The sequence below is a fragment of the Orbicella faveolata genome, unplaced genomic scaffold, assembly GCF_042242905.1.
Source record: "Orbicella faveolata isolate gen_17 unplaced genomic scaffold, um_ofav_v1 contig_46, whole genome shotgun sequence".
Taxonomy (NCBI): domain Eukaryota; kingdom Metazoa; phylum Cnidaria; class Anthozoa; order Scleractinia; family Merulinidae; genus Orbicella; species Orbicella faveolata.
Genome location: NW_028301576.1, coordinates 3,390,001 through 3,402,559, shown reverse-complemented (window position 1 = coordinate 3,402,559; position 12,559 = coordinate 3,390,001). Strand labels below are relative to the sequence as shown.

General features: G+C 40.3%; 1 protein-coding gene across 1 annotated transcript in view; it reads right to left on the bottom strand.

The window, feature by feature from the left end:
* Nucleotides 1–8,775: 8,775 nt before the first annotated feature.
* LOC110044021 (solute carrier family 22 member 15-like) overlaps nucleotides 8,776–12,559 on the bottom strand; it is a 10,241-nt gene continuing 6,457 nt past the window's right edge. Inside the window, exons 6-10 of the mRNA XM_089278176.1 lie at nucleotides 11,631–11,765; nucleotides 10,890–10,987; nucleotides 10,222–10,333; nucleotides 9,679–9,751; nucleotides 8,776–9,378 (exon numbers count right to left, since the gene is read on the bottom strand). Coding sequence (XP_089134302.1) covers nucleotides 9,178–9,378; nucleotides 9,679–9,751; nucleotides 10,222–10,333; nucleotides 10,890–10,987; nucleotides 11,631–11,765 — 619 coding nt within the window. The 3' untranslated portion in view covers nucleotides 8,776–9,177. The remainder of the gene's footprint in view (nucleotides 9,379–9,678; nucleotides 9,752–10,221; nucleotides 10,334–10,889; nucleotides 10,988–11,630; nucleotides 11,766–12,559) is intronic.

Here is a 12,559-nt window from a genome sequence, read left to right as displayed (position 1 = left end):
CGTTGTACCCTGTGGAACTGTGCAACTTTAGAAGGTAATGACTGCAGTGGCTGGTCCAGACCTTCAGCTAAGGGGAATGCCGCGGAGTGGGGGAGGGGGGGGGGGGGGGAGGCGATTTTGTTTTGCTTGCCCTGCCGGCTTTTCTTCTTTCTGTGATTTCTTCTTTTTTTACCACTGCCCTAGATCCGCCACTGGACAGATTTTCAGACTTGATGTCTCGCATACAAGCGTTTACATCTGAAGACTTCTTAACAAGCTTATTCTCAAAGCTCTCGCTCAACCCTGACTCTAAGGCTCATAAAACACTTGGAAGTCTCGGTCTCACGATTTAAAAACTCAAAATATCTCACTGAGGCTCACGAAGAAAAATGTTAGTCTCGTAAAGTCTCGCACGTACCATTCGCCACCCCTAAAATCAGTAGGCACCCAGGGTAGACAAATTTTCTCAATAAGGGGTTGCGTGACATTTCGGCGGTAAGCTCAGTCAGGAGCTTTACTGCAGTATTGAAATGAATGTTCGGTTGCTATTTCTTTGTGCAACTATGATCCTAATCGAGAATACAAAGTACTTATTGATCTTACGAGCTGAATACGAAATTGGGAAACAATATACACTTAATGTATGGTCCCGAGGGAAACAGTTAGTTTTGTTTTCCCGAGAGTCCTGATGTTTCCCGAGACGAAGGCGAGGGAAACATCAGGACTCGAGGGAAAACAAAACTAACTAGTTTCCCGAGGGACCATACATTAAGTGCTTTGTTATATATTTAGACTTTCCCCTTAAACAATTATATAGCAAAAACAAACAAACAAAGACAGCACAACTTCTTTATTCACAACCGTCAATCCCGCTGAATGAATAAGTCTTAACTTAAGCTTAATTACAAACGTTTCGAAGTACATGAAAAAGTAAAAAAAAGCTTTTATAACCTCAATAACGAATACACAATCATTTAGAATTGTAAAAATTGATGGTAACATTTGCTCCAGAAAATGCTCCTGCGTTAAAGTTTACAGTCTCCTGGCTATGAGATGCGAAATTCTGCATAGTCACAGGGGAGTTTGGCACTGTGTTTCTGCCAGGAGAACTTTCACTTATTTGTTCATGCATCGCCACAATTGCAGTGCTAGTTGACTCAAGAGTTTCAACAAAACAGGCACTACTGAGAGCATGGGAGATTTCTTTCTGCTTAACCTCCGAAAGACGCCTGGAGTAAGAGCGAATGTTGCTCTCAGATTTGTGTCCTGAAACACGCATTATGTGGCAAGCCTCAAAATTGCACTCATCCAAGAGCGAAACGGCTGTTGCCCTAATACAGTCATTAGTATACTTTTGTGAAAGTTTCAGCTCTTTAGAAATTGAACTCATGAAAATTCCTAGCGTATTTTTCCCGAGGGGCACATTACAACACCAGACTTCGTCAGAATGGCTAAAATTTTCCGTCGCTCGCGGCCTTTGCCACAAGCATGACAGTGCTGGATTTAGCTTAGATAGATAAAGTTCAAAAGTTTTAACTGGACAGTAGGGACTCTCAAGTCTTTCATACATACGTCCTTCCCCTGGAGAATCATCCGGTTGATCGTTTGCCCTGTGGTTTTTGGCCAGTTCATCAACAACTTGATAAACAAACTTTTTCCCAGCAGCGTCAACCTGCACGGCGAACGATTCTTTCGTGAGGAGTCGGAGATATTCTCTGCCGCGGCGAATGAGGTGGCACATAATATTAAACCACATCACTTGTTGGAGAGTTTTAGGGTCTGGAGAAGATGGGTTGTAGGAGGACCAACAAACGGCGGGAAAAAAAAATAAACACTGTCATGTAAACGCCGATCACTCGCCGCGCGTTTTCGAAATGGCTTCTTTATATGAACATAAAAATTGGTTCCTGTCACGCAAACCTGATCTTACTGCAAGCCAAACCTGTTTCTTGTGTTTTAATTGCAGATTTTTTTTTACTTTTTTGGGAGGGAGGAGGAAATTAGAAAACAGACATTCTACAAAAAGTAGATCTAGAGCGATCGCGAAGAGTCGCATTAGGCAAGGTGCACAAATGCTGACAAATGTTGGTTATAGCATTTCTAGCTAGATGAAACACGAAGAAGCGTTCTGTACTCACGATAGATAAACGAGAATAAAGAACAGTAAAATTATTCTCCCCAATCTCATAATTGTTTCAGTCGCATTTCTATTGATCTTAGCGTGCTTTATATTATGCTAGAACAGTCGATTTGGGATCAGTGAAAATTACGCTTGATGTTTGCCGGAGAAAACGATTAAATCACGCCTAAAAATTTTAGTAAGATCCTTCCTTATTCCAAATATTCTGTACATTTACTTAAGTGAAATTCTTATCAGTATAAATTGCTGAAATAAGTGTTTGTAGCTAAATTTCAAGTTCTCAAGTTCACGCTGTTTCCTCGGCGGTCCGCAGATCTTGTTTGATTGCTCAGTGGAACATTTTGAATTAGAATGAATCACGGAAAAAGACAACACTCCTAGAAAAGAGCGAGATTGTCGATCGAAGTCTTCGAATCGAGCTACAAAAGGCAATTGATCATCACTTTCAAATAATATGACCATGCAAAATGACGATCTCTCTTAGTTGCTCCCCTTTGACACAACGATAACTTCGAAGTTAAACTTCGCAGTGTTCTTCAAAAAGCATCACAGTCGCAACGACATCAGAATCGATCAGAATCGAATGTGTACGTATAGTCCCAAGTGTTTCTCCTTCTCTCGAGAACGAGCGTGAAGTGCGCGCTCGAGATTGGTAACAACCCGCTATTTTATCGGGCCCGGTAAGTACCGGGAAAATTTACGGGTGCTTCGAGAAACGCTGTTTCGGGCCCGGTAAAGTTTCCCGTTAACTGGGGCCTGTTTCTCGAAAGACCCGGTAAAATATCGGGCCCGGTAAGTCACCCCGGTAAGTCCCCGTAAAGATTTCGGGTGTTTCTCGAAGCTCCCGTTATTTTCGACCCCGTTAATTTTTCCGGTAACTCGCCCGGTAATTTACGGGAGGTCGTGAGCTCCCGTAAAGTTACCGGGGAGTCACAAATGTTGCAAAACCAAACAAAATGGCGGCCGGGGACGGACTTTTTTGTTTCAAAGACGCCCCTTTCTAGCCGATATGGCTGACTGAGAAGTCATTGAACGATTTCGGTTCTCACGAGCAAGAATAGAGTGGCTCGTTGAGGAGCTAAAGGAGGAATTGGAGAGAAACAAGGCGAGAAGCTGCCCGCTGGCGGAACCCACGTAAATATAATTGTTGTTGTTGTTGTTGTTGTTTTTTACAGTTTGAAAGCGTTTGCATGGAAGCGCTGTGTAACTGTGAAGTTCTACTTTACTGTTTTTCAAAACCAACAAACGGCGGGGAAAAAAGTTAATGAATAGATAAACACTGTCATGTAAACGCCGATCACTCGCCGCTCGTTTTCGAAAAGGCTTCTTTGTATGAACATCAAAATGGGTTCCTGTCACGCAAACCTGATCTCACTTCAAGCCAAACCTGTTTTCTGTGTTTTAATTGCAGATTTTTTTTTTTACTATTTTTGGAGAAGGGAATTAGAAAACAGACATTCTACAAAAAGTAAACATAATAGAGTGATCGCGAAGAGTCGCATTAGGCAAGGTGCACAAATGCTGACAAATGTTGGTTATAGCATTTCTAGCTAGATGAAACACGAAGAAGCGAACTGTACTCACGATAGATAAACGAGAATAAAGAACATTAAAATTATTCTCCCCAATCACATAATTGTTTCAGTCGCATCTCCATTGATCTTAGCTTGCTTTATGCTAGAACAGTCGATTTGGGATCAGTGAAAATTACGCTTGATGTTTGCCGGAGAAAACGATTAAATCACGCCTAAAAATTTTAGTAAGATCCTTCCTTATTCCAAATATTCTGTACACTTACTTAAGCGAAATTCTTATCAGTATAAATTACTGAAATAAGTGTTTGTAGCTAAAGTTCACACTGTTTCCTCGGCGGTCCGCAGATCCTGTTTGATTGCTCGGTGAACATTTTGAATTAGAATGAATCACGGAAAAAGACAACACTCCTAGAAAAGAGCGAGATTGTCGATCGAAGTCTTCGAATCGAGCTACGAAAGGCAATTGATCATCACTTTCAAATAACATGACCATGTCAAATGACGATCTCTCTGAGTTGCTCCCCTTTGACACAACGATAACTTCGAAGTTAAACTTCGCAGTGTTCTTCAAAAAGCATCAAGTACAGTCACAACGACAACAGAATCGATCAGAAACGAATGTGTACGTATAGTCCCAAGTGTTTCTCCTTCTCTCGAGAACGAGCGTGAAGCGCGCGCTAGAGATTGGTAACAACCCGTTATTTTATCGGGCCCGGTAAGTACCGGGAAAATTTACGGGTGCTTCGAGAAACGCTATTTCGGGCCCGGTAAAGTTTCCCGTCAACCGGCCCGGTAAGTTATCGGGCCCGGTATTTACGGGAGCTTTCGAGAAACAGGCCCCAGGTCCGCTCCCGTCAATCAAGCTGACGCGAGCACGTGCTGAAGATCATGCCATTTTTAATTTAGTCATGCACTGATCACGTGCAGTTGTATTCGGCGCGCGGGCAACAACTGTGCAATTGTATCCCGGTCGGGATACATTTGAACTTGATCACGGGCACGTGACCAAGAATCAACAAATCACAGTGCTCGTTTTGTTGAGTGAAAGTCTGGGTATATAGCAATACCCATTGTTTGTCCGGCTTCGTAATTGCTAAAAAGATAAATCTCCTAGCAACGGTAAATTTCACAGTTTTCAGATTTGTCTGAAATGCTGAATATTAATATTTGATCAGTTTCCTTTTTAGAAAAACGCCGGTCGCTTCAGATTCAATCTAATTTCAATTCCTTTAAAAAAAAAACAATAAAAAAACAAAAACAAGCAAAACAAGCAACCAAATTAGAACAACACTTGCGTTTTAATACACACTGGCCCCCTTGTCGGTATGCGTGCTCGCTTTAATGAATGCTCGGCCAACTTCAACACCATTGTAATAGCAATGTGATTTATGGTACTTTAATATTCAAAGAAGATAGGATTGTTTCCAAGGCAGATTGAAATGTGACGAGATTTTCATAAATTATGCATCCTCGGCATCTAGTCGGCTTAATTCGTATCCTTCGTCTCTCTTGACCGTCTCCAGCATCGGTTGGTTGTTGGTTTCCGGCAGCGTCATGCACAGTATCCCAGCAAGCAGTGCGTTTAGACCCATAATGGCAAATGGAAGTAGACGATGAACACGATTCTGTAACAGGAAACAAAACAAAACAAAAACAAAAACGTTGCAATAGCACGCCCACCGCATTTACAGCAATGCACAGCATATTCCTAGATTAAGAAACGTATAATTAACTGCCCTTTGGCCTCCAATCAACAGGAGCCATAATCGGGGACGGAGACCGTAAGTCTTGGGATCCGCGCGTACCTATGACATTCTACTTTATTTGTAAATAATTTTAATTTTTTTTGTTGTTGTTGTGTCCCCAATTAGTCGTGAAAACTAAATACATTGACACATTAATAAAGCTTTTTACTTTTACTTTACTTTAAGCCGTTTCATGTGAGATTTCCAGACTAACGAAGTCTTGCTTCACGAACAACCTTTATATAAACCAGGAGCCATAATCGGGGACGGAGACCGTAAGCGCGCGCCATTTCTAGTATTGGGGCTGTCCCCATGATATGGGACAATTTGTCTATTTTTAGAACAAATTGCGCCATCATGTACGGTACACGCGCGTACATGCTGCGTGGATTTTTGTGGATGTAGCGCGGGGAAATGGCGTCCGAAATTCCCGAAATGTTTGATGTTTTTAGCCCACAAATCAATACTTTCATGTCTGTTGGAATTTTGCTTCAGTATTTTCGTCGTAAGCTGCTCCAGTTTGAGTGAAGTAAGACAGCGCCGAATTTAGTTATGTCCCGCTTCATATCGCTGACCAAGTTGTGTTCCGCTGCTTCTTTGACAAGAGCTCCACATTACCCCACTCTAAGTTTCAAATATGTTGAAGACTAACAGCTTTTTCATAACACAGCAAAAAACCAGTTGGATATATTTAGATATAGCACCGTTTCAGAACTTCAAAGTTTCCCTCCTCTTGCTACACGCTTGCGAGGATTTCGCCAGGTCTATCTCGACAGAAAAGTAAAACAAAGTAATTGCAAGTTTGAGTTTCGCCTGAATTGCAAGCAACGCTTGATGCTTTATCAAGGTCCAATAAGTGACAATAATTACATTTCATGTCTGTAGGTGCTGCTCAGTTTTGTTTGTGTAAAAATCCAATAAATTGTCTTTTGTCGATGAATAAGAGCGCCCGCCGATGCGTGTTTTGTACAGTCAGTAAAACATGACAAATTGGACTTCCTCACTTTCGTGTGAAAACGTACATCGAACTCATATAATATCTCTAGTTTTTAAATATGTTTAAGGTTGATAAATGTTTTAGAACATATTAAAAGCTTAGCTGAAAATATGTGAATACAGCAGAAATAATCAGCAAAGTTACGATGACGCTTTCTTTAATCAACTCGAAAAACGATTTCGATTTCGTTGGTTGAGTTATCAAAACTCTATGTCTATTTAATTTTATTTTTTATTTTTGCAGTGTAAAATTTCACTATGTTAAAGAAATACACGTGATGTTAGTAGCCTTTTGGCGTTGGTGAAAATTGTTGTAGCATCTCAGCGCAAAAGACAACGAAAGAAATCTTTGTCAAGATTTGTTGACAATTGAAAAGACCGACTCGGATTTGAAGGTGCACGCGCTGCACTATGCAAATGAGCTACTTATATACGCGTCAGACTTTCCTTTAAAAAACTATTGCAAACTCGCCAAACAAACAGAAGCAATAAGAAACTATCAAAAACAGGGTTTGGTTATGATTAAGCATTGTTTCGGGAAACTCTCGAATTAACTCGATACCAGAGTAAAGAGTTTTCTTTCATAACTTTTCTTTACAGAACAAACGCAAAAGCTCAAGCGTTCAACTAGCGCGAGCACATATTATTCATTCACAGCGCAAGATTTAAGTCTTGTTTTCGACCCTGAAAAACTCACCTTTTCCATCAGCTAGAGCACAAAACTACATATAAGAGCCTTGGATCTAATTCCTTGCCTTATTCCTTGCTATCGCTGTGAAAAATCTGCAAGAGAATCTCGCAACTCTCACCATTTGATCATGCAACGTGACATCCACGCGAGAGCCCCCAACATGTGCGTGGGTCCGCGCGGATATATGACGTCAGGATGACGCAATTTGTTCTAAAAATAGAAAAATTGTCCCATATCATAGGTGCGCGCGGATCCCAAGACTTACGGTCCCCGTCCCCGATTACGGCTCCTGTATAAACCCGATACATAGGCTACTACTGCAACCCGATATCCGCTAAAATTTCTTGCTACTGATTTTCAAAATCGATAACAAGTGTATCCTGGGTATCAGAGGTTTTTTTTATTTCGCGTAATTAACCAAAACCGGAAACCGCACACTGACCAAACGCGCAGGCGAGAAAATTAGACACGATTTAGAAAATTGAGATGTGGAATATCGAGTGACTGATCTGACTTTTCCGCTCACAATTTTCGCTTCGGTTAAATTGTTATGAAATGTTATGATTATATATAGACAAAGCCGATTACAAGGCATTCCGCGGAGCTTTTACGGTAATCTATCCAAAGAACTATATATCCTGTAAATTATATCTTTATGGAATAAGGTTAGTTATGACTTTTTTAATTCTGTTTAGGTTAAAACTTGAAACCGCAACCCAAAGACCAAACTCCATGCCATGCCTCGTTTTCCGGCGGGATCATTTGCGGTCCAGTTTCGGGATCATTTCCGGTCTGGGGATCAATTGCGGTCGGGGATGATTTGCGGTGTTGTACAGATTGCGTGTTTTATTCACCAGATAACTAAAGCGTGACCGTGACCGAGTTGTTCTGGGTAGTAGGGTACCTACCTAAAATATTTTGCTTGTAAAAGCGGGCTATCTGTGACCCTCTTGCTAGGATTGCCCTACCTGCTTGCAAACAGGGCCGTAATTTGAAAAAATATATATGATAGTGGAGCTCCTGCGCGCCGAAGGTGCACGAGCGGAGCCCCATACCTTAGAAAATTTGATAACACATCGATCTAAAAAAAAATGGTTGTCACGTGACTGTACGTACGTATGTCCGTTCGATATATTGAGTACGTAATTTTTAAAATCTTGGTAAAATTCGGTACGCTTATTAGGTAGAGTTTGTTAAAATCTAACTGGAATAAATAGTGAAACCAAAGGCTGAACAATCACAATCATTTTTTGAGTTTCTGAAAAACAAACAAGAAAAACAAACTTCTCTTTTTCCTTAATGGTTAACTTATCATAATCAGGAGTTCCGATTTTAAGCCTGGCTAAATCTATATATTATAAGTTCTTAATACCTGAATCTCACAACAAACGGGGCAGAAACTGTTCCCGCTAAATTCAGCATCATACACCGGCGACTCACAAAAATCAAACAGGCTGAAATACTGTTCATACAGTGAAACGAACTTAACAATAAGGATAGAAAATAAATACAAACTGAAATATTAACTGAGAGCTCTTATTAGTCTTTAGACATGTATACACATGCGTCAAGTTATGCACATATGTTTCAAGGAAGCTTTTAGAAATTGTCCCGGCTTCATACAGTACGAGGAACTTTTAACTCAGATTTTACTTAACCTAACAATACTGTTCAGCAAAACTCAGCAAATTAAAGAATGTGCCATAGGTGCGGTTTATTGTGATAATCAATCAACGGACGAAGAACGAGGAACCCCTGCAAAAAGCTACCATTCTAATACTTCATACTCGACTTTTTCAAGACGTTGAAACCTTTAAGTACAACTACAAAGAGGCTCATTAAATTAACTGACTTTTCTCAACTGATGGACGATAATTGTAAAAAAAGTCTTAGTTCTCTTTAACAACAAGTCACTGATTCTATTGTATTATTAATTGATTTGTTATACCTATTCCTTTATTTTATATTTCACCATTTTATATATTATATGATTGTCCTAATGATGCAGTTATGTGTCTAGGCCAAATAGCTTGTGTCAAGGCGTCGTGAGCCGAATGATTCAACACTATAAAAAAACTAACAGGTTTTTCTTTACAAAGGGGAGCCTTCGCCTTCACCATCCTTTGTAGTCTTCACTTCATCTTTTTCGTATAGCAGCTGTTCCTCCGGATCGTATTTCAAGTTTTCTATGGTAGGTTTGTTGTGAGTCTCTGGTAAGGTCATGCACAACATTGCGGCACCCAATGCAAGACCGGCCATGATTCCAAATGGCAAAAAACGATGGATTTCAAGCTGAAGAGAAAAAAAATTAGAGATGAAAAGACAATCGGGTGTTGAGCCTTACAGATAAATATGTTTTTACGAGTGATTTTCCTATAATTTTGCATATAATATCTATCTGAAGTTGTATTAATCCTGGACGACTGCAGTTCATAATGCTAGAATTACAGGTTACACAACCACGATGTCGATTACAGTGTGTGCAGTCTACGGTGAAGAGTATCATGAGGACCGAGTTTTGCACTCGTCGCTGCGTTTTACGAAACTCTACAAAGTTTACCAAGCAAAGGAAACAATAATAGGACCACTTACCAAGAGAGGCGCATAAGCAGACGCAAAACCACTCACTCGGGCCCAAGCTGTAGATGTTCCCATGGCAACATTCCTGAGTCAGACAGAAAAATATCACAATGCATTTTTCAAACACGCCCTTGGTAGTTATAAAGTTCTTCATGTGAAATCGACCTCGCACTAAGGGCTCGATCGTCCGATTTTGCAACTACTCTCCCTATCACTCCCTCTGAGGCATTCCACTCGGTCCAATTACTATTGCGAATACTATTTCTTCTCAGTATCACCTTGCACTCTATATGTTCTCCCTAGGACAAACTGCACTGAATATCTCAAGTAATAATTTAAACGTCACCCAACCAAGTGAGTGATAAAACTGCCATCAGGCCCTGGAGTGCTAAACATCGACTCAGGTCTGCTATGAAAAATACTCTCCCTGGAAATGGAAAGTGGCAGCCAGTCATTTCAGCTAATTTTTGAATCTCGGCCATACTGACTGAAGGTTGTAGCAAAAGCGGTACGCACGAATGTCAACATTAGAACTGCAAACTAGTTTACATGTACCTTAATGTTGTTGGGAAAAGTTCTGCTGCGTAAATATACACCAATGTGAATGCAATCCCAGCACTTAGCTTTGCCACGAACATTGACATGAAGATTTTTCCAGCCAGGTAACCTAAAAGAAAGTGATAATTTTGATCCATATTCTGACTTATGGTGAGAAGCGCTGTGATGTTTATCCCATGTGTGAGATCCTGACCAGGCTTAAAGCCAAGCCTGTCGTTCTTAGCTCAAGCTGCCAAAGGTCATAGGCTGCCCCGTACAACAGTACGTAGACTGATCTTGTCCCAAAGAATGAAAGACTCCTTAACGAAACCTACCGTGAAATATATTAAGCAACGACCCTCATTGCTTTAGGAATCAGCAGCCTTTGGGGTCTTCATTTCAGGAGCTCATTGTTTTCGGAGAGTTGTTACTTTCGGGGAGCAAAAAAGTGTTCTATAAGTTGGTGCAAGCCCTTTTTTTATGGTAAAATCATTCCTTAATTATTTAAAATATGAGATGAAAGTCTTCGTTCCAGTTTAAACCGGTATGTTGTTGCCATCAGTGGTCAGCAGGAAAGCTAGTCAGATACCGTGCAATTGTTTGACTCTGATTGAAAATTTGGATTTTGGTACTCTTACTTTAATGATTGTAGTGTAAGAAATGGCTTTAAGTATTTTCTTATTTACCTTTGTCGTATTCAGCTTTATCCGACAAAAGAAGTGCGCCAATAGCTCCGACTGCAGCTCCCATGAAAGACACTAACAACAATTTTCTGCGGCTAAACCTGGTTGAATGAAAATGTAGTATCAAAATACAAACAGCGCATCGCTAATTCTACATATAGAGGATATTACGTGGCCGTGTGGAGATACGAAATTTATCTTAACACTAGAAGATATATTTCGTATCTCGAAGCCAACATGTAATTTTCTTTGAAATTATATAAAATATTTACCATGCAGTGACGACGTTTGTGCCGATTTTCCGACAATTTCCGAAAATTGTCCAAAATTTGCCCGAAGGCCAGACGAACGTTTCCGAACATTTTACGAAGATTACCGAATATTTCACGAAGATAACCGAAGATTGCCGAAGACGTCTGAAGGAGATCCGAACATGTTTCGAGCATACACCAACAAATTTAAGCGTTAGTTAAAATGTTATCAAAAATGATATCTTCACATAGGTACTTAGGACATAATTATATTCTCGATCTCAGCTGTTGAATTGGTAGGTGATAAGTTTGTTGTGGTTGTTGTTGTTGTTGTTGTTGTTGTAGTTGTTGTTGTTGTTGTTGAGGATTTCATATCTTCACAAGTGAGGATATCATATCGCGTTTTTATCAAATTGTTACCACTCAGTATACCTCTAACTTTTATGAAATAATATGTGATTTGGGTTTCTTACAATTCTATGCTATTTCTTACCACACAGTCAAAGCAGCACACAGTGGCAGCCCTGGTAAACTTGCGGCTCCTGATATCACCACATTAATATACACATTACCACCCAGAAAAGGTGCACTGAATGATATTCCCCAGCTAATGAAGGACACAGCAAACCTGTTTAGTGGAAACAAAAAAAGAAAGATATATGACAAAGATATCAGGTTTCCCCAGAAGAAAATGACGGGTAAGAGTTTCTGAATCCAATCCCGTGATGCAGACTATACTCACGTGGACACTGAGCCTTTTTACATAAAGACAACCACGCAACGTGTGTGGAAATATTATCCGCCGGAGAACTGGGTGTAGCATCTCTACATCCAGCTTGACAGAGATTCCCTAAGATAGGAGGCCGATAATGGAGATTGACTTTTCATCGGTCATCCTCTCTTAGGTTCCTTCAGTAATAAACCGCGATATATTTTTCATTATTTTTTTTTTTTTTTTTTTTTTCAGCACAAACTACTGATTTCTAGTTACGGCAAGACATGGATTCTTCAAGCGCGTTCAGAAATGGAGGCAGATTGTAAACTAAGGTCTTTTACTTAGAATTATTATATGTGGCTGGTTCTTGTTGCCGATATAACGCGGGCTCTGATTGGCTAATTGTAAGGCATTATTCTCCCGCAATGCCCACGGGCTGATTACGGGCTTGCAAAAACAAAGCAAAAAGCTATATAATAAACAACTTATTAACCTCGAAAGTTCGGTCTTTACGCTCGGTCAATACGGCGAGGTTTCGGTCTGAGATTTTCCCGTGGAGACCTCACTCTCGGTTAATAAGTAGTTATTATTATATGGCTGTGTCTCACAAGGACTGGGAACTACCGAATTCACGAATTTGATTGGCTGAAATCGATATTGACCGCGGTCTATATTTTCCCATCTGGACCGACATCTAGACCGGTTTC